Here is a 25,900-nt window from a genome sequence, read left to right as displayed (position 1 = left end):
CTTCATATCAGAGGCTGAGTGTTTAGCATGTCGCTAACTCTGGTACAATGCCTTCTACGTCCATATAGCGGCATTCAGAAGGAGAGTAATGATAGAAACAAGCTCGGACTCCCTCTCCAGAATTATCCCGGAGACTATTTACTTTGGAACCATATACAGGCCTCGCAGAGTAGTAACTTAAACAGGCTGTCAGGCCAAATTCTTGCCTCTTTTTCAGTTAGATTAATGTGTGCATTTAACAGCTCAGCACACAGCATGACATGCAGTCAGGCTAGTGTTAAAAGTAGCTGTGTGCTCCTGGATCTGTGGCAGATGTGCAGGTGGCAACCTACAAGTTTGATTTGCAAAATTACTTCTGTCATTTATTACATTACATTACATTATTTGCAGATGCTCTTATCCAGAGCGACGTACAGTTGATTAGACTAAGCAGGAGACAATCCTCCCCTGGAGCAATGCAGGGTTAAGGGCCTTGCTGAAGGGCCCAACGGCTGTGCAGATCTTATTGTGGCTACACGGGGATTTATCACTGTAAACAGTATTGCTAATGTGCTACCTTGGCAAACGTTCAAACTTAACTGTCTAACTTAACTGCACATTATGTCTGGTCTCCTTTTTCATCCGAAAGTTAACATTTATTTGTCATGTAATTTGACGAAAATGATCATAGCTGTCCGGCCGAGATGTTTTAATATATGCATACACTGGAAGTGAATCAAAATCTGTCCTTAACATTGACAAACAATTATAGTCACAAAATATTTTTTTATTTGCAATCACAGTCAGTTGAGTTCAGCATTCACTAAACTACATGGCCAGGCTGAGTTTGTGAAAGTAAAATGTAAGGATTCTGGAACTTGTAATTTACATAATGCTGGCCATATTGTGCCAATCCCACTTCATGCAAATACTCTTCTCAGTTTTTGGGATCTGTTGGATCTGTTTGATGTCTGTATGGTAAAGCACACCTGAACATATCAGCTTTGTTCAGAGTAATTAGAGTGAAAGAGAGAGAAAGAGATAAAGAGAGAGAACCTGATTAGTAAATTTTACAGGTCCAAAAACCAAAGGGAACTAGCCAGGAACTTAAGCATGCACTCTGGAAGCCTTGTCATATTTTTTCTTTCATCTGACGTCTCACTGGATCTGGCCCAAGAAGAAGCTTGAATGGAAGTAGCCCTTTAATTATAACGTGACATGTAGCCAGGGCAAATTCCGTTTTTAGTGTTTATGTTTCAAATAGAGATGCAAGCATGTGACATACACCTTATTTGGGAACCATGGGGAGATCATTGTGGAAATGTGCAACTGTAGTCAAAATCAATATATTTGTATTCCACAAACTGATTGAATAGACTATTCCTTGTCAAGTTTTGCCATATAAAAGCCATAAAATCAACAGAAACTGCATGCTTCCTTAAATGGTTACATTACCTATTCGGCACTGCAGTTTTCAATCAAGGAGTTTAGCCCTTTGTTGACATTACCGGAGAATGAGCCCTGCGCTAAAAAAAGATTTAATCTTGGCAAGTATTTTAGTCTCATATTTAGACTTAAAAACTTATTTATATTACTTTCTTGCTAAATAAGACAAGACAGCCAATGAGGTGAGACAGATGAACTCATTTCAAGATTATGCCAATGGGAGACAATTTCACTCAAGTAACTTAAAGCAGTATAGCACGCTAATATTTTCTACTTGAGAGAGCGAATAAGATTTTGTGTCTCATTACAAGAGTAAAATACTTTCTTTTTTGCTGTGTGGATTCTCACATAGTCTGGAGCTATTTGTTTCATTGATTATAGCCATCCCAGAAATACAACAGCATATCCAGACTATTTGAAGCATAGTATGTTATATAATTACTGGACAAATGAGGCACACTCTACAGGAAATGTAAGAAGTCAAATCTGTCATTTAATGGCCTTTTTAGACAGCTGTTTATATAAATGGATGAAGGGAAATATTTTTGCTACATTTTTTAACTATCACTGTGTCATTGCATGAGACAGTCCAGACACAGACTTTGGCAGAGGTCTAAGAGTCATACTGTACATACAGTATAATGACAGAAAAATAATTCAATTTGTATGAACAAACAAGGATGAAATACATTTTGTTTACTAAACTGTACTATTGGACTATCCTCTGTACGAGTTGGAGATTTCTGAGCTTGCATGTTGCATTCTGTATGCCTGAATGAGGATAAAAAAATATTTTTTCCAAAGTTTATCCTGTAGAATAGATTTGAGGAAGCTTGTGACTGTGTTCCCAGAACGCTGAGACATATGCTTGGCTCACGATCGAAGATTTACAAGTTCCCTGCCATCCTCAATTTCTTTCCCACTGACTCACAGCCCCTGTGAAGCAAATTATAAATGCATGAGGTAAATACTGAGGTTTATATGGAATATTGAGGTATCTCATTTTGTTGAGACTGTTGTGTTGTAATGCAGATGGATGGACTGCAGTATCCAGTGTCAGCTTGTGCCAGTGCCTAATGTGGGCAGTAGTCCACAGGGTAGGGTGTTATTGGCAGTAGTGCCACACAAGCAGAGAATGTCTCATTGCGCACCAGTAACCCTTTCTGGTCAGTCTATAGTCTGCCTGCAGTCTGTCTGTCTGTATTTAACTTTTGTAAAGTTTCTTAGTCTTCTAATGATGCCTGTTATTCTCTATGTTATTCTCATAGCTTGTCTCAAGTTACTTTTTCTTGTCAAGTGAAATTGTGAAATTGCCTCAGCCCATCGGCAAATCTTGAAGCTTTCTTACCTCATTAGCAATCTTTTTTGTAACTTAACAAAAACTTTTGAAGTCGAATTATAAGACGAAAATACTTAGACCTATGTTTTAGTTTTTGCAGTGTGAAATGTTCTCCTGACTCAATGTCTATGCAAACTGAATGAGAGGACTATGAGGTGACAAGAAGCAGTGGCTGTGGGCATGTCTCAGAACAGATTGTGCTTGGCCACGCACTCTGAAAGTGCTGACGCTTATGCTGCTAGTGCCCCCTTTGTATTACTATGACTTTATGAATGTGCAGGGAACTCCTGTCTCACTCCTTTCCTCTTTGAGACATAGACTCCTCAGGATAGTCACGCTTTCCTCCGCCTTGTGTTTTGAGCAGAGTTAGAAACAGCAGGGAGGGGCTACGAATGCTTTCTTCCTTGTCTGAAATGGAGGAGCTGCAGTTCATTCAGATATGGAAGCTGCACTTGGAACACAATGTCACAAATAAACTTGTTCAAGTTTTCACAATGAAAGGAATGGGAGTGGATGTCACTGATAATTCATTCATAATTAATGCCTGCTGTTACTGTACCTATCATTGCTGTGAATTATTTTCTAGCTGTAAGGGAGATATGATTAAATGTGCCTGCCTTGTTGTACATTTCCTTCAGTCTTACAGAGAGGCAGCTGACAAACTTTTGCCAGAAGTACCTGGCTGGGAGAGTACAATTCCTTTGCCCCACTTAGACTGTCCCCAACCTCATTCAGCATTTAACTGCAGTCCTTAATTGTTGATGACCTTCAGGTTTTATGTGGTTTCAACAGACTCTGCTGTGGTTTAGAAAAACTCAGTCAATGCACGTGTGCCAAGTTGGCTCGGTTTTACTTTCTTTTGCCTTTTTTATTTTAGTTTATTGTGTTAATTTATTATGTGGCATGTTGGCTCGTTTTGCAGGAAAGCACACCTTATAAACTCCTGGACTGATTCGCAAAGTAGTCCAGGTGTGTGTCTACTTAACCAGTAGGCCTGGTCCTTGGATTGCCCTGCTTCCTTCCTGCAAACCAAGCCAACTTGCCACAACATGGTGCAGTGATACTCGATTGCTAAGGCTCTGAGGTAAGGTGACCAGATTTCTTGGAGCAAATCTGGGGACATTTTCATTCGGTGTAATTGGCGACAGCTGAGCATGTAGCTTAAGAATAAAAATCACCATAAGTGCATCTCTATTTCAAATAATAATTTATTTGATCATTTAATAGGACTTGTGACCATGGTAATAGTAATACACGGCACTTGATTGGTTATTAATCACAGCAGTCACGTTATGTGAAGTCACGTCACGGTCACAAAAAAACTCTAATCTAACAGGCACAAGTCGGCTATTGATGCTCGGCTGCAACAATTGGCTACATTTTTATTTTATTTTTTTTTAATCTGCGGACATTTCCAGGGACAGTGCCAGCTGGGCACGAGACACCGAATCCAGGGACTGTCGGTCACCGTACTCTGAGGTTAGATGGCTACAAGTTGGTAATCATCAACAGACTGTACATCCCACTCATAACTGAAGGCTGTATGTCATACACAATTTCAGGCCAGCTCCATAGGCATCAGTTGTCCGTTCAACTACTGTAATTCACATTCATTACCCTAGAAGTAACTTTTTTTATTTCCCACCCATGCACAAGGAAGCCTGGAAGACTGTAGTCTCATGTAATTTCTTTACAGACACGACATTCAACTTCTTTACATTTGGCAGCCATTTAAGAAAGTAGATCCCATGGCCAAAACTGACAACTAGAGCATTGGCTTCTCTTAGTAGTGTAATCAACCGTAACTTCAGCAAAAATGTATTGATTATTCATTTTCTGCTGCCCAGTTAATTAGCTGGCTAGTTGTGAAAAAGCCTGCTTGTGTGGCATACAATTGGAGGAACTGAGCTAACGACCAGCACCGTGATGAATACAAGCGCAATGAAATGAAACCCAATCCAGAGGGGAAAAAAAACACACTCTTGGCATAGTGTGCGGAACAAGTGAGGACGGCTTGGCTGGTTCTGCGCTACAGTGCTACTTTTATTCACAATGACTGTATAGTCAGAAGTGACATGGGCATTGGTACGTTGAGCTGTTGAAGTTTCTGAAAGTTTATTTAAATTGAGCATACAACCATTTTTATGATCGCCAGATACAGTTTTATCATTATCATTGGCACCACATTGTGCGGGAAATATTCATTGTGCAGCAAAGTTTTTATTTTTTATTACGGTTATCCTGAAATAACTTTATTTTAGGGAGCTCTGGAGCCAGGGATCATAACACTGTAGAAGTTGATTATTCCCATGCAACAGCCATCAAGTGCAACCATGATGATTTGCCTCATTGCCTCTTTCCCAATGAGGAATTACACAATGGTCATCACAGCTTTCAGTCTGGGAGTGTGCTGATGTGCAGTGTTAATTAAATTAAATTAAATTGTCAACGACTGAAAATACCCCCAAGAACTAATGAGCGTATCCACAATCACCCCTAGTCACCAAATGGCTCTGAAGTCTGGGAGTGACTGGGCAGGTATCAGCAACACACGGTCCTCAAGGGCTGAGAACTGCTGCTTTTCCGCCCTCCCTTTACCTGGGACTCAGGTGTGAAGACAGTCTGGCCAATCAGTAGCTCTACTTACCTTGAAGATAAGGAAATCATGGCAGGATTTTGATTTAAGGGCCAGAGTTGATGACCCCTGCTGTAAAGGAATATGCAAAGTCAACACTGGATCCTGGCCACCAGACAAATATAAATTATTCCCATATGAACTCATTCTCGGCATAATTTATAGTCCAAATTCCTTCAGTTTCTGCACTTCAGGCAGCCATAACTCACACTAACATGGCTAGCTTTCTCGGCTTAAGCAGACGGTATGTATCAGACAAGGCCTGTTCCTCTCTGTCAGGCTGCTAGGACTATTTAATATTATGATGATGTGTCACCCACAGCATTGTGCATTTTGTTGTAAATGCATGACTTAACTTGGTTTATGGGCTTCTTGAATTTGTGTTTTTGACAGTCTTAATCATAGCACAATATACCACTGTGCAACAAACATCCTATGATTGCTATGAGCAATCCCAGAACTGGCAGGTTTGTTTCTCTTTGTGTTTTAGAAACATCAGGTCTCCAATCAAATCCTTTTTCACAGGAAATTGAAAGACTAAAGCCTCACTAAAGAGACTGCTGTTTGCTCCCAGGGGGATATTAACTGAAAGTATGGCTGAGCGATAAACCATATTGATGGTTATAAAATTTTTATTATGCATAATAACAATCATGGCTGGCAGGTGGCATATCAGCATTCTTTTGAAATTTTGCTCTTTAATCATACCTGATGCTCTAGTAAATATCCAAACTCGGGAGGCTATGTTTCCAGGACAGAAAATTGATATTGATATCATTGATATCTATTAGGTGGAGGGAAGACAGCCAATAAGCAATCAACAGCAAGGTCCTGCAGCTTTCAGATGATCATGTGATGCATTTCTGTCAATCACTTGAAGCTGAAACACCCAACAGAAATCAGTGGTGAGGTTTCCTCCTGGTTGGTTGTTCAGGTTTTCATTGAAATTTGGAGAGGACAAATCAGGCATGTCTCAGTATTGCCAGGGTGTCCCCTGCCAAAGCTTAGTATTCAGTTACAGCTATGTCTGTGAGTACAGAGAAAAAGATGTCCTATTAGACATGTGGATGTAATAAGCCCTCTTTCAGTACTCAATCTCAAGGCATTATTTCTGTTACAGAACCTAAGCTGAATGCAACAAACTATTCTATTGTGCTGCCAACTGCACTGTTAGCATAGTATCTAGCCAAACAGCTATCCAACCAGGGATATTCATACTGCATATCCAGGACCAAATAAAGGGTTGGGAATGAGAGATTTTGCTCATAGAATTGCTCTATAATGCCAAGGCCCTGTTCTAGTTGGCATGGAGCCATATGCTTTGAGGTCTCCCCTTCAAAGCACATTTATTTGATAAAAAATGTTTACACTGAATACTGCATGAATCAATTCCTCTTTCACTAATTAGCTCTGCTGTATTAATTAAAATGGCTAAAACAACAGAACTGTTTTCCATTAAATTTTTTACCACAATTTAACCACAGGCTCTGGCAGGAACATCTTTTGCTGGAACACCAGAATGGAAAGTTCTGGGATGTTACTGTAATTCAGCCAGTACTATGAACTTTTTTTTAGAGTGGGTGCAACCGAGTTGTTTCTCAGTTTTTAAGATCATGCCAAATGTTTTTGTTGAAATTCAGGGGAAAAGCGGTGAAATGAGATTGATTAAGAAAGCCCTTACTTCGATTGTTGCTCCATTATCAATTTCCGTGTTAAATTAAATGAGGAAATAAGAGAAAATGTGAAATATGAACAGCTGCTAGTGAAATAATTGTGACTGGATATAACTTTTTGTGTTTTAGCTTTTCTGTCAGATTGCGGACACCACCACAAACGTCCATGACTCTGAAAAACACCAATGATGGACAAACAAAATGGTACTGTAAAGTTTCATCATCATCATCAAGTTCATATTTTCAGTTCGGATTGAAATTTGTACAGAAAGTTGTACAGACTAAATACTGTATATTTACTGTACACGGGGCTGAAAGTCTAGAACCTGATGCTCCAAGCCAGTCTCACTAACAAGACAATTGTGCAATTAATTAACCTGAAACCTTTCTATTTTTAGAAATAAAATGAAGAGGACATATCTGCTCAAATCCTTTCATTGGAGTATGACTTAAACATTTAATGAAATTTATGAACAAATGAAAGTATCATGTTTAGACATTGATTCAGCCAAATACAGATTATCTGTGTGATTATACATCTTTTACTAATCAGAGTTCCACGTGGAAAAGAAAAAGTATATCTCTATTCGCTCTGATGATAAGCTCTGGCTGATCATAAAGCAAGCTTGTGTAACTGTGGAGAAAGTGTTTAAGGCATCCAGCCTGCATTCTCATTTTTAAAATGATCAGCATTCCCATTTTGTCTTTCAGTGAATGGGTTCCATCCCAAGGCCTCAGTGAATGGACACCAGAGGGGACAGCTGCCGTATTCAGTGGAGACGCCCTATGGCTTCCGCCTGGATCTGGACTTCCTCAAGTATGTAGATGACATCGAGAAGGGCAACACCATCAGGAGGGTCCACATCCAGAGGAGGAGCAGAGGTCCCAAGCTCAGCACCCTGCAGCGCAACTTCAGCCTCCCCGGCTGCAGCTTCAGGGCGCCTTGGGCCTCCGCTCCAGCCCTTGGGCCCAATGCCAAATCCCGTCTCGCTGAGAACCAGCAGGTGCTGGAGTTTGGGGCCTGCGAAGATGGACCCTCGGGGGTATCCGTGTCGCCTCGGGTCAGCTACATGACTCTGAGGACCGTGGAGGACGCGAGCCTCAGGGCGTTCGACGAGCAGGCCCCGGGTGTCCACGTGCGGCCGTATCTGCTGAGGGCCACCAGCATGCCGGTCACCACCCTGCTGAGGACCAGCTCAGAGGCCTCTGATGACCGGGCGGCCACTGCCTGTGCGGGTCTATGCTCGGAGAACGGCTCCACCGATGACGTGTTTGGGGAGAGGAGGGGCGGTTCCCCCTCCAGTGACCCTGGCCTACGCCTGCAGTTGGCCGCCGCCCTGCAGAGAATCGGGGAGTTGGAGGAGCAGGCTCGGATCGTCAGAGAGCTCCGAGCGCAAATCACCGCCCTGCGGGAGGACAAGGAGCACCTCCTCATCAGGCTCCAGCCCTGCCCCACAGGCGCTGCAGGACAGCTGGGTCGGTGCCAGGGCTTGGATCCTCAACCTGGTGTGCCCAAGGACCTAGAGACAGATTCAGGCATTGTTCATCAAGGCATACCCTCACTTCTTGTCCAGGAGACCAGATTTGAGCAGCAGAAATGTGAAGACTCAACGTCAAGACCAAATGGCGGTGACGCCAGGCCCCTCTCCATCACTGGCCTGCAGAAGAGGATCACAGACCTTGAGCAGAAACTCTACCGATCCACCACAGAGTTGGAGGAATCGAGCGCTCACCTGAGAGAGCTGATGCTGGAGAACAAGTTGAAGGAGGACCGGATCAAACAGCTGACTGAAAGTGAACGGGTGGAACAAGGAGGCAATCAGGATGCAGTACCATCTGAATCAGATGCACCGCAAAGAGACCGGACTAGCTCGAGCACCCAGACAGATGGTGCAGTTGCAAAGGTGACAGCGAACACCCTTACAGCCGCAAAGCTTCCAGAAGCTCCTCCTAACACGCGCAACCAAGTCGAGGGGGGGACTGCTGAAGAGGGGATTATTCCGGGTTCCCCAGAGGCCGGCTCTGCAGGTGAATCGCTGCAGCGACCTGACGCCCTGGAGCAGAACAGACCTGCCACGAATGCTGCCGTTGGGCTCTACATCACCCGGATCCAGGGGCTCCTGCAGGAGCAGTGGGAGTGCATGAGCAGAGAGGACCCTGAAAACACCCTCCAGCAGTCAGGCTCCAAAGTCAGCTCCATCCAAGCTGAGCTGCTCAGTTCCATCCACACCCTCTCAACCCTGTGCTCATCACCAGCACAGACCACAGGGGCGGCTCAACAAGCAGGTACCTAGCACCAGCCTTTATGTCTTTATCGCTGCTTCTTTTGAAAATAACAAAGATTCATAATTCATCAGACACATTCATATACATTACTCTATCACAATGGCAGTAGCATATTAAAAATAAGAAAAAATATATTGTAATTGTTGTTGTTTTTTTGCTTTTGGAGCTATTTTCATTCCCACACAAAACCACTGTAATGTCAGTGGTCTTACAATAGTCTGATTATTGACATTGGGGTGTAGGCATAAAACTGTGTGGAACTGTACCAGCCACCAAAGTCACTATTGTAAATCACTTTCTAAATGCCAAAGAGTAAAAAGTGTTGGTCTTACCACAAAAGGACGACAGAACAGCACTGCAGAAACAAAAGACTTATTTGTTTCTCCGAATGACAGCGAGGGGCAGATTCTCTGATAGAGCTAGTGTTTCAGAGTTGAATTGGATGGAAAAAAGTACATCACTTCATGAACCGCTGACTTTATTAGCCTACACTGTTTTTCCACTATTGTATGCTATAGCTGTTGCTTGGCACAACCATTCAAAGATGATGATTAAGGTTACCCAGTTACCATATATCTCCCCATTGCTTTCTGCTTTTTGCTTGTTTGTAGAAAATGAGCACAGTCTGTACACCTATGTTAGTATTAGATTAGAATATGAATCTGCAATTTGTCTTCCTAGTAGCTGAAAACTGATTAAACTGAAAAAAATGTGCATTAGTTTGATATTAATACAGGTTCTTATACTTTTGGCTAACACTTTATGTAACCCTACTGCGTCTACAACCAGTAAGTGTAACAGAAAAAAAAAACTTGCTGTAAAAAGTGGCAAGTTGCTGTGAAACATGAAAATATAATTGGCAGTAAAATGTCAAACATTTCTAGCCACTGAATCAATAACATAAATCCCATTAAGAATGCCGACAAGAGTCAAGGAGTTTAAATGGTTTTATTGTTGTCAGGTTACTGAGCATTTACTGACAATTTTACACCAGTGATTTTTACATTTACTGGTTATACACTCAATAAATGAAGTAATGAATTGGAAGTGTACCTTCGCCCCTTTTGCTGTTTTCTGGTTTTTCCATTATGTCCTTCAAACTGAATTGCTCTCCAAAAGGCTGACTGGTCTAGCGGAAGGTTTTTGTTCCAAACAGCTTGATGATTACAGCTCTGCTGCTGTAATTACATCCAGGGGCTCCACAAATACCAAACGGCAGCATTGCTGTCCAAAACTCACAGGGTATTTTCAATGCAGCAGGATAAAATAAGCAAGATGTGGAGAGGGAAACTAGGATACGGGAAGGAAATTAACCCATAACTAGAAAATTTGTCAAAATTCATTTTTGCTTCTTTTTAGAGGCAGGGGCACTGTAATATTTTGAGGAGATGGTATCAAGTGAAAAGCTAAATCATTGTGTCACTATTTTAATATTTGTTGCTTTAATTTGTTAATCTAGCAGGGAGCGGCTTGAAACGCATTATTACATAATTATGCAAACGCAGGTGTATACAATATAAAGTTTGCAGAAATAAAATATATGACACTGTCATAAAATTAATTCTTACTGTGGAGAGTCCTGGCTTGTTAACATTTTTACCTACATTCTGGATAAATGTCACTGTGAACGAATCAAACTGGCAGCCTTGCGACGCTTTCAACACATGAAATGTGGGTGTTGTGCAGTCCAATTCCCTTTCACGTGAATGCACACATCAGGCGACATGCTATGAACAATGCCGGTATTTCTTTTGCTTAATTTCACCAGTTAAAATTAAATTGCTAATGCTGTAGATTGCAGGAGGAGCATGTAACCCATGAATTGTGGATTGTTATATTAATTGTGGCAGGCCATAGGCTAATGATTGCACTAATTAATTCATCTTTAGCGCAGTGTTTAAGCACAGCCACCACCTACCTCTCCCCTTGGAGATATGTTTGAGACAGAATGGGAGAGGTTTATGCAGAGGACGACACAATTTATTAAAATATAAATGATGAAAAATCATCTCAAGACAGTCTAATTGTTTGGGCCACAAACATAATTTAATTTGCTATTTTTTGAGCGTGACTAAAATATTCAGAATCAGTGACCGACAAGGCAGGCTATTTTCTATGTCACAACCATCGTTATAACAATACGCTAACCAGCAGCGCCCTCAGCACCCCTACTTCCCGTGGCTATGTTTAGAGGCTTTTATTGCCTTTTAGCCATTGTAACTATTGGATTAGAAATGACGTTTATCCATTATGTTTGCTCATCAGTTTTAGATTTTTTTCAAACAGCAGAAATTTGAACACTAACAACAATAAAGTATAAGTATAGCACATAACACCTGATCAATTATCCAAAGCGTCACAGCATTACTATTTATAACTTCATTCATAACAAGTCATTAAGACTTTTAGCCAAAGCGATTTACTAGTGCATTTGATACAGTAAGCAAAAAAAAAGGACAACCTCACCTCACCTCACTTCACCTCTCCTACCTAAAATAGCAAGGTGTTTATTCCTGTTTTTTTCATGTTTCCTGCAGTGTCTGCAGATCTGTAAAGGTCTGAGGCCAGCCTCATGTCAAGAGCAGACAGGCCATATTTACATGTGCAGTTGTGTATGCCAGATGAGATGTCTTAAATATCGCACTAATCCATTACCTGCTGTGACTGACCTCACCCTCTTTAGCTCCGAAGTCCATAATGAAGAAAAGTGTCAGTGCTGAGGGGCTGGGAGCAGGCACAGCCAAGAAGAACCTCAAGTTTGTGGGCGTAAATGGCGGGTAAGAGGATACGTACACGGCCATGTCACCACCAGCAGTGTATTTCAACCCCATCTCCGGTTCAGGCCTGTTACCCAGAGAGGTGTCAGTCTGTGATGAATTCCTCTTGAAAGGTGAAGGGCAAAATACATTATGAGTGTTATCAATGTTGGCCAAACAGAGCCGGAAGCAGAGTTCCCGCTGTTTGAGAGTGAGATAAATATGACGAGTGATGTCCTCAGGTGTTACTCCCTCTGTTTTGTCAAGCTTGAAGGTCAAACTATTCCTGATATTAATGCGCTGCTCTGGAGATTGCTATCCTGCAGGTAGAAATTCTATCCGCCCTTATCAAAAATAACAGGCCGTCAGGTGAACTGGTCGATAATCACGATCGCCAGAGAGATAGAAGTATTGAGACTGCTTTTTCCTCTTGTCAGTTGTCTCATTATCTCAATCTGTAGTCTATGGCAGCATTTACAATGATGTATGATATTAGGTCATGGGGAAGACTGAACATGGGAAAGGTTGGAGATTTGCAGTGACCTGTGTTCTGAACAGCAACATTATCACCGCATCCTTATCACCCACAGGAACATGCGTGCTCAAATACAAACTGACACAAACCGGCTCTATCTCACACAAATGCGCTCCAATGAAAAGGTAGTTTCATGTGATTTAAGCCAGCCGGAACGGCTTCCATGTGCCTTAAAGCACAGTTGATCATGATAGCCTCTCCTGTTTTATGAACACTACTTGTATTTTTAGGCACTCAGTGGCCATTTTGCAAATTTTATCATGCCAGTGTACACTGGCTGAAAGGTAGCAGCAGTCATATCCTTTCAGAACAGGCTTTACTCTCTGTATTTGTGATGCAGTTTGCAGGTTGTTTCAGGGGTAAACAGACGCCTGTGAGATTAGCTCTAACTGTGCTTTCTGTGTCCAGCTATGAGACCACCTCCAGCGAGGAGTCAAGCAGTGAGGAAAGTATGGAGGAGCAGAGATGTGAGGGCAGGGAAGAGGACACTGCAGGGGAGGGTGACGCTGGATCCCAGGCACCAGACCCCCTTGAGGGGCCCCATGAGGATCAATCACGCAGGTGACCTCACACAACAAAGAACAAACAAACTGCCAGAAAGGCGCAAGTGTGCACCTGTGTCAAAGACGTACAGTAGCTGTCAAGCAGAGTATGCTCCTAAAAACAAGCCCACTATTTCAGCACCACCGTATAGAACGTCCCTTTCATCTAATGTATAGAATATGATGAATGCACGTCTATTCTCTGACTACGCCAGCTGTTTTCTCAAACCCTGTATGATAAAAAGAGTGAGTGACATGTTAATATATGAGATGAAAGCTAGCCCCGATGTGTGTGTTCTTATCTCATGTAACTATGCATGATTTGCACATGCTACTCCCCCACATCTGTCATTAAAACACACATCTCACTGGATAATTCTGTTGTACATTCCAACATTCTGGCATGAATTTTTATAAGAACCAAGTTGGACAAGCATAGGGAACAGCTGTTAGGTCTGTATAGGAGACTAATGTGTGAAAGATGATAATGGTAAATACTGCATGAATATGTAGATATGGAGAGAAAAAATGTATGTGTGTGTGTGTGTGTGTGTGTATGTGTGTGTGCATGTGTACTGTGTGTGTGTGTGTGTGCATGTGTACTGTGTGTGTGTGTGTGTGTGTGTGTGTGTGTGCACGCATGTGTACTGTGTGTGTGTGTGTGTGTGTGTGTGTGTATGTGTGTGTGCATGTGTACTGTGTGTGTGTGTGTGCATGTGTACTGTGTGTGTGTGTGTGTGTGTGCACACGCATGTGTACTGTGTGTGTGTGTGTGTGTGTGTGTGTGTGTGTGTTTTCGTAGCATGGTAATATTAGTTTGTGATGTGTGGGGAATATAATGGCCGTTGACGATCATGGCATTTTCAGTGGGAGTGGCATCATGGCAGTGGACGAGGACTTCACAGCAGTGTGCTGTTACCTTAAAGATCGCCTGGAGGAGGCAGCCTGCCCCAATGAGAAGATGGTAAATACTGCATAAATATTTCGATGTGGCAAGAAATTGTGCGTGTGCAGTTACAAATATGAAAATATTATCAAATATTTCCTAATTTCAATATGTTCATTTAGAATGATTAGTCAGATTTAAAAAATCAAAGGGAACTGATTTAATTGATCTCACTATTGAAGGATTCACCGTTGAGTCCTTTTTGTAACAGTAGGGTAAGACTACAATATTTGTGGGATATGGATTTGAATGATATCGTTTTTCTGGGTGCAGTTTTCCAGGATGAAGAATGCAATGTTACGAAATTGAGACGGGTGCGTGGGGGTTGGACCCAAAATGCACGACTCAGAAACAATAGTAAAATAAAGTCCCGTTAGGGCTTTATTCGGGACGAGTCCCAGGAGCGTAGTCAACACAAGCAAAGTCCATACACGAAGATCCAGCCAAACAAATACAAAACAAACAAAAAGCACGGTGCCGAGGGAAGAGGCAATCTCGTAGTCGGTAGGCGTGCAGGGAGGTCCGGTAGCAGGAGAGCTGTCAGCGGGGCAGATGAACAGGCGGACGGCAGGCAGAGGCGTAGTCGTGGGCGAAGCGGGAGTCGAAACCATGAAACAATCAGCGGGGCAAAAGTACAAAAACGGTAGGCGGGGACGTAGTCAAGAAACAAACAAAGGTCACAAAACAGAAATCAATAATCAATAGTCGATGACGGGCTTGGATCGTAACGTGTAATCAAAACAGTAAATGCTCAAGAGTTGCGTGGAAAACAGAGGCAGACAATTTTGCAGTGAACAGTTGCGCGACTGGGCTATAAATGCAGGTGTAGACAGGTGTAGACAATTAGTTAGAGAGTAGCAAGGAAATGGAAAACAGGTGCGATGGATGACAAGTTTAACAAGGAGATTAGTAATCGTTAGTAATAAACCTATCCTGCCCTAGCATTAGTAAATTAGTAAATGACATGCACGAGAAACGTAAGGTAACATGAACACATGATTAGTTTGTTAGTCTCTTACCCAATCCTGATCTAGCGTTAGTAGTTTTAGTAAATAGACAAATAGAAACAATTAGGAAGTGAATGACAGAAGGAGAGAGAGAGAAAAGGCGGAACGCAAGGTTTGCGGAAAAACATGTAAAAGTGTATGCATAAACCGTGACCAGTTAACGTAACAATAAACATAAATCAAAACATGACACAACGCGAAAACTAAGACGATAATCACTCAACATAACCAGGTAATAAAATCGTACGAAAACATAACTAGACATGACAAGAAAATAAATCGTAACGAGACATAACTAAACATGACAAGAAAATAAATTGTAACGAAACATAACTAAACAACATGACAAACCTAGACAACATAATACATGATAAGACACTACGTGACTAAGACAACATAAATAAACATAAATCAACATAAAACATGGCGAGACAGACCTGAAACGTGACAGAAATGGAAAATAGAAGGTGGTCAAGATAACAAATACACAAACACACATTGAATAAATTCCTGACATGTTACTTGCTTCATTTATGAATAAAGTTTCATGAAGCTGTTGTATCAAAGCAAAGCTGAGCTTACTGTAGTCTGTAGCACATAAACAGCAAAAGTTCTAAGATAAAAGTTTATCTTAACGTTTTCTATTTGTGTATTGAAATAGCATACAAAGCATGATACCAGAATAAATCTACAGATCTGTCAGGCTTGTGATATAGTGTTGCAAAACTGCTGGGACTACCACAGACAACAGGAAAGGGGAAAAGGTTATCTGCTGAAGAGAGCTGAGTAAATCAACATAAGTAATACGGTGCAATTTTATAAATATCATCTGTTACAAGCAGGTAAGACAGTGACAGCGTTCAAAAATACAGAAAAAAAACCTGCAAGGCCTTGTTGCCTACAGTGCATTTGGGAGTGCTGTAACTGAATCATTTCTGTTTGAAATAAAAAGCCTGCACTCTGAGACTGTTCTCCTCTTGGTACCAACGTTATACTGCTGGGAGCCATGATCCGGAGCTGCAAGTTAATCTTGCCAATGCAAGCTCTCCAGTGCAGAGGGTAATTACCCGGGTTCAATATAATCATTTAATTTGACATAAATCCCAACACAATAAACTACTATTAGTCGGTGTATGTAAGACTGCAATTAAACTGCCTTGCAAAATGGTTTGACTACTTGCAGTTTTGCATTTTTTGGCACAGTTGACTGCGGTGCTTTCTAGTTTTAAAAGGGAATATTTTTGCTCAAATAATGTCTAGCCAAAGTGAATCCAGCTCAAATGACCCCCTGTGAGTTAGGGGCTCCAAATACCTCAGCTGGTACTGATCAGGGCTGTTTATATTTTAACAGGGTTCCACTCCCGAGGTGATTTACAGTCAACCATCACGTAGTTTGTGCATACTTTCTGTGCAAAGAAAAGCCGAAATGAAAAGCACATAAATTTGTGTGTTAAGGAACTCTGCTCTAATAGAACTGAGCAGAAAGTAATGCCGCAGATTGATAGAGCCAGCTTCTTGTGTTGATGCGGTTGCCATGGAGAAAAAAAAAAATCAGCTTGCCACTGGCTGCCCTGCCAGCTAAAGGGCATGTGTTACACTCACCCCTGTGAGCACGCTCAGTTCTCCTCTGTCACCCCCCACCTCCCTTCCCCAACCAGAGGCAGATGCTGACAGCACTGTACCAGGTGTGGTTCCATGTGTCCAGTCAGAAGGACTCTACGGCTGAAACGGTGGCCCTGTACCTGAAGCAGGCCCGGTCTTTCGGCCCCACAATGCTCCGCTTCCTGGTCAACCTGGCCGACGGCAACGACAACATGGCGCTGCACTACAGCGTGTCTCACTCCAACTTTGCTGTCGTCAAACTGCTCTTAGACACAGGTAGCTGTGCTGCCCTACACAACCTGCCTGAACTGAACACTGCAGTCCTCTGCTATGGAAATGACCTGCTCAATGTACCTACATTTCAGGGCCATGTTGAGCTAAATGTTGGTTTCTAAAATGTTTCATACATTTAGCAAAGTATTATGTACATGTTTTATACGTGTAGTTAAGTGGTTATACATTTAGCTAAATAATGGAAATCACCAAATATTTAATCGTTTAGCTTATATATATACATATATATAATTTTGGGACAGCACATTTAACATTTACACCTGTCTTTTCAAAGATCATAAATATATGAAAAATTGATTAATTTTTTTTAAATAGGGGGATATTTAAAAAATGTATATTTTGTTTAAATGTCGGAAATAATGTGCAGAAAAATGATGTTTTAATGTCACATTTGGCACCCAATAAAATACTGTGTTTTTGGGACCTTTTTTTCTCCCCAGCTAACACAAAATGTTCTCAATATGTTGTGGCCATGTAGTGGCAATGTCACAACATTGAAAAAACATTCCAGCAATGTTGTGAACTTTTTTTGTTAGCTGGAAGTGATGTGCTTTGCTAAATAATCTTGTTTGTTAGGGGGAACACTTATCACACTGGATGCTCCGGTGTTGTTTGTGTGGACAGTTCTGAGCTGGATATTCCTGGAATTATAAGGTTCTGTCTGCGTTCTAAGTGGTTTTGAGATATTGAAATATTGAGATAAGCGGATATAACCTTTTATATGTTTCATACTTCTAAACAGTATTAAGTAACTTCACACATATATGTATTTAGTGCCCTATAAACAATCTTTTCATGACACTAACTCAGAACGATATACCGTCATTCTAAGGTCTTGATTTGGGATGGCGTTTTGATGGGCAGTCTGTTTGCTATTGGCAGGCCTGTGTGACGTGGACCACCGCAACAAAGCCGGGTACACTGTCATGATGCTGGCCTCCCTGACTGCAGCTGACTCCCCAGAAGACATGGAGGTTGCCCGGCAACTTATGGAACAGGCGGACATCAACGCCACAGCAAGCCAGGTGTTCTATAGTTAATGCTAATGCTAATGCTAAAGCAAGCCACTATGTACCATTAATGCTATAGCCAGCCAGATACTCTTCTGCTGACACTAACACTAAGTCCAGCTAGTATTGGTGTTACTTCCAAAGTTGCATAAAACTGGAGTCAGAAAAGTTCCAGAAAAAATGTATTTGGAATGCCCTGAAAGAAGTGTGGGACACCACTGCAAACCAGTTCCTTTAGAATTATTTGAAAGGCTCCATGGGGGAATTTCAGTAGTTTTCAGGGGAACGGGAGTCCACATGATATACAATCCACTGTACATAGAATTGGTTATTTGAGAAACACTGTATATTGTTTTTCTTTAACCATTTGTGTTAAAGCTGGGGTAGGCGATTTTCTTTGGTAATATTTGGTGAAGTTCTCTGCACATTCCGACAGCTAGCAATAAACCAACTGCACTGGGAAAAAATCAGATATCTGTCACTGTCCCAGGACAGATTTTCAGGGACGTCCGTTTTTTAATGATCCAGTAGCTAACATCTAAGGAGGGCAGTTCCCAGCCAGGAGACGGGCTTACCTGCCTATCAGAATTGTGGCGTCCTCGAGAGGCTGACTGGAGAGGAGGGGGTGGGTTTTTCACCACTGTATACATTCAAAATCTTTTCTTCTTCTGCCCAGACTCGAGCGCAAAGATCGCCTACCCCAGCTTTAAGTACAAAGATGTAGCTCCAGCGTGAATCATAACAATGGGAAAACATCTATGGCTTTTCAAAAGCAGGGCAATATAAATAAATATGCACATTTTGCTTTTTTGTTCCACTGTAAGATATTTGAGGACATATCTGCAGAGAAAGGAGGCTGGAATATAGTGATGGATAGCAGCTCAGTGTGCCTTGGCACTGTTGTGAACCTCACATCTCCAAGGAAATAACAGGAGACTATAATCTTTCCCCCTCCCTTTCCAATCGTATGCTACCTCTTCTCCCTCATACTCTCCTCATCCTACCATTCTTCCTCTTATTCATCCTCTTACCTTTTTCACTCTTCTTCCCTCTCTCTTTGTTGTTTTACCTTTTGTTTATTTAATGATCCCCATTAGCTGGTGCCATGGCAGTCAGCCAGTCTTCCTGGGGTCCACAATAAAATTTTAAATATGTTTACATTGAAACAGGCAGTAATAGTCAAACACAACATTCAGTATCATTTATACATCATATTGAAGAAAAAAAAAATCATCTGTTGGCGAAAATAAAGAATCACACAAAAAAATGTAATACCACCCACATTACCAACACTGGACCATCCTTCATTTCCATATATAAAGGTGAAAGTTGTTGAAATTCATAATGGCTCGATAAATGACTTGGATTTTGGATTACGAGTAGATTTTGGCCTTGGTAACACCATATGACCGTTGCCAGCTGCTGTAGTTATTCCAAAAGTCTTTTTGACTGAAATTCTGCTCTGGTTTATATTGTCCTGTGTCCCTCCTCCTCCAGGCAGGGCAGACGGCGTTGATGTTGGCGGTGAGTCACGGTCACACGCCGATGGTGGGCCTCCTGCTGGCGGGGAGGGCTGATGTTAACATCCAGGACCGCCGTGGCTCCACACCGCTGATGTGTGCCTGTGAACACGGCCACACGCAAATCGCCCGCTTGCTGCTGGAACGCGGAGGCTGTGACACCAGCCTCACTGACAAAGTGAGTCACGCACGCGAAACACGGTTTTCCCAGCACTCCACGGCGCCCCCTTCTGGATTATAAAGTTCACATGCAAAATAGGACTTCAGCTATATCACTTTTTAGAGTATTGTGTGCATAAACGTTGCAGTAGTTGGCTACAAAGTGTTTTTATTATAGTTAGAGAAGAGGTAACTGGTCAAAATTCACATAAATGTGAATGGAAACATTTGAAGTGAAGATGTACACCTTGGCTGCATGAGAAAAATGTACAATTGTAATTCACTTTGACAAAGTTAGACGAAACTTTTACTGGATAGAAATGTAGTCTGTAGCTAGTCTCCTGGCATCAAATATTGCACTCCAAATCCTCATATAAATCCTGAAATGTAAATCCTAAATCTCTCTCTCTCCCTCTCTCTCTCTCTGTCTCTCTCCCTCTCTCTCTCCTTCTCCCTCCCTCTCTCCCTCTCTCTCTTTCCCTCTCTCTGTCTCTCTCCCTCTCTCTTTCCCTCTCTCTCTCTTTCTCTCTGTCTCTCTCTCTCCCTCTCCCTCTCTCTCTCCCTCTCCCCCCCCTCCCCCCTCTCTCTCTCTCTCTCTGTCTCTCTCTCTGTCCTGCAGGAGGGTCGCACCGCTCTCTCAGTGGCCCTAAGCTCCTCCCACTCGGAGATAGCTGACCTTCTGCGTGCCTGAGGTGACGCCGGGCCCTCCAGCAGCACAGGGCCCCAGTAAGGCCCTCGGCTGCCTGTCCCAAACACAAGACCCCCTTTCTCCGAGCCGCCATTCCTCCGCAGGCTCCTACAAAATACATATTTCAAATATTTTCAGAAGTACTGTCCAAGTAATTAGCATCTGGCTATAAAACAACCTGCTTTGCAGCGATAGGAAGGGAAAGGAGGCGCGTCGAGGGCGTTGTGTGGGTTTGACGCGGATAACATTGATCAGTGGCTGTTGCCATGGTCACCACTCAGTATTCACCTTTTCTTTTTTTACCTGATGACATCACACAATTCAGATATAGCCATAAGCACTAGCTTTCTTGCTTTTGCCACTGTTTTCAGACTGTTCTTTGTATGGATACAGACTGGAGGACTTTGATGTTTGCAATTACTTTCCTTTTAGCCTACCTCTTGGTCCTTCTCAGGCTGTTTAATTTGACCCTCCATCATGAAGCCTGTACGTCAGAACAGTATGCATCAAGGAAGCCTGAACTTCATACACTTTTCCAATTGATTTAAAATATTTTTCCATTCAGAAAAACCACTTGTGCCTCTCAAGTTATCACTCCATCTCAACACCAGTGTATTATGCATTTTATATGCAGTCATTCAAAAGCTATTAAACATTTATGACGACAGCATGAATTTAAAGTTCTCCTTGAGTCTCACTGATACAGGTTGTAGTTATTCTGATGATGGTTATAAGATAGATTGATTCCTATTCTGAGAGACAGATGTCATACAGATTAATGGTGTTCCTGAGTGAGTTATAAGACAAACAAATGGTTGCCTAGATTGGCGGTTATTCAGATTAAATGTTGCTCTGATTGATAGTTGTGTTTGGTCTAAATGGTTGCCCTGTTTCATAACCATACAGACTAATGTTATTCTGACCATTATGATTCATATTTACACTGCTTTATTCAGTGCCCTGATTATATTACTATGATCTGAAAATATCCTTATACTGTATTATAGAATCATATACACAGAAAACCAAGTATTATTTTAGTTCTTAAATTATATTGGCATTTAACTCATATTCTTAATCCTATTTGTGCGATAATCCTCACCAAATATTGTAATTTAAGATGAGGCATACACTTAGTGAGCATTTTATTAGGTAGACCTGTACACCAACTTGTTATTGCAAATATTTAATCAGCCAATCATGTGGCAGCAACTAAATGCATAAAAGCATGCAGACATGGGCAAGAGGTTCAGCTGTTGTTCAGACCAAAGATCAGAATGGGGAAGAAATGTGATGTAAGTGACAGTGGAATAATTGTTGGTGCCAGACAGGGTGGTTTGAGTATCTCAGAAACTGCTGATCTCCTGTGATTTTCACGCACAACAGTCTCTAGGGTGCGGAAACAAAACAGATCCAGTGAGCAGCAGTATTGCGGCCAGAAACACGTTGTTAATGAAAAATGTCAGAGGAGAAGGGCCAGATTGGTCAAAGTTGATAGGGAGGTGACAGGAATGCATTCGGATGCAGAAGAGCATCTCTGAACACACAACGCATCAAACCTCTAAGTGGATAGGCTACAGCAGCACCAATACATCAAAAAATTAAGTTGAATAAATACCTAATAAAGTGCTCACTGAGTGTATAACCTCGAAACAAACTCCAAAAGCATGCCATTTGATTAGTGGGATTTAATCCAAATCTGTTTATGTTTCCATGGTATTTGACACTGTTGAAAACTGGGGTTACAGTATGTGTGGTTGCACTGTTCTGGCACTGTTTCCTAGTTACTGTTTCTGTGGACAGTAAAGCGATGATCTTTATTGGGTTTTTCCTGGCATTCATATCGATTTCCAGCCCCTTGTCCTGCTGTGTGTACATAGCACTCTCACAACTGATCGTGTGTAGGACCACACTAAGAGTATTAGCAGCAGAAGAGTATCTAGTATCTTCCCATCACTTGACAGGAAATATTACGCTTACATATGCTTGTATGTTCTCAAGCAGTCCTATATAAGACCACTACTAAAAAAAATTGTATTTGTATATAAGTTTTGAGTGTGCATACACGTATGTGTGTGTCTGTGTGAGTTTATATATAAACAAAGTTTAAAGTTAAATAATTTTCAGATTTGTGATTGAAAGGAAAAATGCATAATGTACAATGTGGGTCACCAACAAAATCAAGCTACTTTTATGTTTTGAAATTTCCATCAAAGAATTGTCATATTCACAATTTGTATGGAGTTTAGGAATGATCCTCACTTTTCCCTTAAATAGATTAACAAACAAGTCAAATACTTCATCCATGGATGACTGCCAGGATTCAGTGAAGCAGCTACAAAAAACAAGCAATTCAGTGATGGTCATAATAACGGCAGTTCATCAATCATAAATGCGATCTTGGCGTAGATTATTTATTTTCTGTTATTTCCTAACGTACAAACTGACTGGTGAACATCGAGTACATTATCACCATCTCGCGAGTCACATAATCGTAACGTGAACTGTCGGCGCATTCGCCCACTTCTGACCTCCTGCAGTGAAAATTAAACCGCATCTCCATCACCTGTCAGCGTCTATTACCTTCTCAGAATCTCTTCGAGTTTATAGAGTGCACCTTATCCGAGGGGAACCTTGCTAAATGTCACCATAATGTTGTCCTTCATATCCGAATATTACAATAGCAGCTCGATCTCATCCAAATGAGGCTTGGAGTGAGTGCTGTTGAAGTGGAAGAAATGTTGAAATGAATGAATTGACATAAGAGGGTGATTTAAAAAATTTAAAAAATTAAAAAAACACGGAGGAGCTCAGTGGTGTATTCGGTTGGGTTGAAACTACAAGGTAGGCAAGCCATCTTTCATGGCCTTTAGTACTGTTGTTCTTCAACAGCGACACCGTATACGGTGTGTGACGCTAATTTGAGGGGAGGGGGGTCAACATAAGGAAGCTTAGGGAAAATATAAAAATGGGACAGAGAACACTTAGTTTTTTACATTTAATTTTCTATTCTGAGCTCTGGTATGAGCTAGGATGAGATATGAGATTTCCATTTTGATAATTTCAGGACTGGATGGAAAATCATATTCAGTACTGGATGGGTGAGAACAGATAACAGATTTTCTGGTGATTGTTTGCTGGGCTTGATTAATTATTCAGATAATTAGCATCTTTGCTAATTAAACAATGTAATATTGTCTGCCTCCTCGCAGTTCCCAGATATTTAACATGCATTCACAATCTGTGCGTATGAGAAAATGCTGAATATGTTATTGATGTAAAGAATACAAATGCTATCACAAAATAAAATCAGTATTTACTGGACATATTGATTGTGACCAATGTATACATTATTTCGATAGTCAACCTCAATGACTTGTGTAAAAGTAAGTCAATAATCTCTATTATCAGCTCACCTGACTCTAAGCCTACTGTTCTTGATTCTGCTTAGCTTTGTGCTCCATTTTTAAAAATGTAACACCTCATTTGTATTTACTACAAATGGGCAGCAGGTGGCACTGTTATTGCACATCAGTTTGAGTTACTCTGTATTGCTCCAACCTGCATCCAGCCAGGTAAAAAAACGTATATACTCTGTGAGCATTTTAGCAACCCTATGCTAATACTGGGTAGGCCTCCCTTTGCTCTCAAAACAGCCTCAATTCTTCGTGGCATGGATTCCTTCAAGATTCTGTTCCATGTTGACATGATTGCATCACAGAATTTCCCCAGATTTGTCAGCTGCATGTTCATGCTGCAAATCTCCCGTTCTACCACATCCCAAAGGTGTTCTATTGGATTTAGATCCGGTGACTGGGAAGGCCACTGAAGAGCATTGAACTCATTGTCATGTTTATGAATCTAGTTTGGCGATACTTTTGACTTTTTTTTGTGACATGGTGCATTATCATGCTGGAAGTAGCCATAAGAAGGTACATTGTGACCATGAAGGGATGCACATGGTCAGCAACAATACTCAAATAGGCTGTGGCTTTCAAGCGATGATTGTTTGGTATTAACGGGCACACAGTGTGCCAAAAAAACATTCCCCACACCATTACACCACTGCCACCAGCCTGGACTGTTGACACAAGACAGGATGGGTCCATGGACTCATGCTGTTGCCGCCAATTTCTGACCCTACCATCTGACCCATGATTCATCAGACCAGGCTATGTTTTTTCAGACTTCAACTGGCGAGTTTTGGTGAGCCTGTGCCCACTGCAGCCTCAGCTTTCTGTTCTTGGCTGACAGAAGTGGAACCCAACCCAACGCTGTTGTAGCCCATCCGCCTCAAGGTTCGATGTGTTGTACATGCTTTTCTGCTCACCACAATTGCACAGAGTTGTTATCTGACTTACCGTAGCCTTTCTGGCAGCTCAAACCAGTCTGGCCATTCTCCATTGACCTGTCTCATCAAGGCGTTTCCGTCCACAGAACTGCCGCTCACTGGATATTTTATGTTTTTAACACCATTCTGAGTAAACTATAGAGACTGTTGTGTGTGAAAATCCCAGGAGATCAGCAGTTACAGAAATACTGGCTTCCGTCTGGCTTCAACAATCATGCCACAATCAAAATCACTGAGATCACCCATTCTGTTGGTTTATGTGACCATTAACTGAAGCTCCTGACCCATATCTGCATGATTGTATGCACTGCACTGCTACCATGGGATTGGCTGATTAGATAATCGCGAGAATAAGTATGTGCACAGGTGTTCCTAAGAAAGTGCTCAGTGAGTGTAGAACTGAAAAGCAATGTCCATAGTCCTTAAAAGTTCAAACATTGCATGGAAAGCCACCATTATGCACATTAAAGCTGGGGTAGGCAATCTTTTTTAGGTGAACAAATATACTGACAGCTAGCAAAAAACCAACTGCTCTGGGGAAAAAATCTGACATCTGTGACTGTCCCAGGACAGATTTTCAGGGACTTCCATTTTTCATTGCTCCCTGTAGCTAACGTCCAATGAGGTCAGCTCTCAGGCAGGAGACGGGCTTACCTGCTCGCGTCCCCGAGAGGCTGACTGGAGAGGAGGGGGTGGGTTTTTTTCACGGCTGTATACATTCAAAATCTTTCTTCTTCTGCCCAGATTCTGCACGTGCCCAAAGATCACCAACCCCAGCTTTAAGAAACCATCTTTAATTTCACATAATCCTTGTGTGCAGAAAACACTGAAACTGCTTATGACAGTTTAAGTTCCATCCATCCATTATCTGAACCCGCTTATCCTAAGCAGGGGGGGGCTGGAGCCTATCCCAGCATACATTGGGCAAAAGGCAGGAATACACCCTGGACAAGTCGCCAGTCCATCACAGGGCACACACACCATTCATGTACACACTTATACCTAAGGGCAATTTAGACTCACCAATCAGCCTAACCTGCATGTCTTTGGACTGTGGGAGGAAACCAGTGTACCCGGAGGAAACCTACGCAGACACAGGGAGAACATGCAAACTCCCAGCCGACGGGGATTT

General features: G+C 41.8%; 1 protein-coding gene across 3 annotated transcripts in view; it reads left to right on the top strand.

The window, feature by feature from the left end:
- LOC133129744 (KN motif and ankyrin repeat domain-containing protein 2-like) overlaps positions 1–23,741 on the top strand; it is a 34,691-nt gene extending 10,950 nt beyond the window's left edge. The window contains exons 2-10 of one of the 3 annotated variants that reach the window (XM_061244018.1): positions 7,202–7,276; positions 7,784–9,358; positions 12,042–12,135; positions 13,058–13,210; positions 14,059–14,155; positions 16,803–17,022; positions 17,923–18,065; positions 19,548–19,748; positions 20,349–23,741. In XM_061244018.1, coding sequence (XP_061100002.1) covers positions 7,258–7,276; positions 7,784–9,358; positions 12,042–12,135; positions 13,058–13,210; positions 14,059–14,155; positions 16,803–17,022; positions 17,923–18,065; positions 19,548–19,748; positions 20,349–20,420 — 2,574 coding nt within the window. In that variant the 5' untranslated portion in view covers positions 7,202–7,257 and the 3' untranslated portion in view covers positions 20,421–23,741. Of the gene's footprint in view, positions 1–7,201; positions 7,277–7,783; positions 9,359–12,041; positions 12,136–13,057; positions 13,211–14,058; positions 14,156–16,802; positions 17,695–17,922; positions 18,066–19,547; positions 19,749–20,348 lie in introns of those variants that run through there. The other 2 variants (XM_061244019.1, XR_009708847.1) reach the window with 2 other exon arrangements.
- The last annotated feature ends 2,159 nt before the right edge of the window (positions 23,742–25,900 follow it).

This window comes from Conger conger, chromosome 5 (genome assembly GCF_963514075.1).
Source record: "Conger conger chromosome 5, fConCon1.1, whole genome shotgun sequence".
NCBI lineage: Eukaryota > Metazoa > Chordata > Actinopteri > Anguilliformes > Congridae > Conger > Conger conger.
The sequence above is the reverse complement of the archived record's forward strand: the minus strand, read 5'-3'. Positions and strand labels throughout refer to the sequence as shown.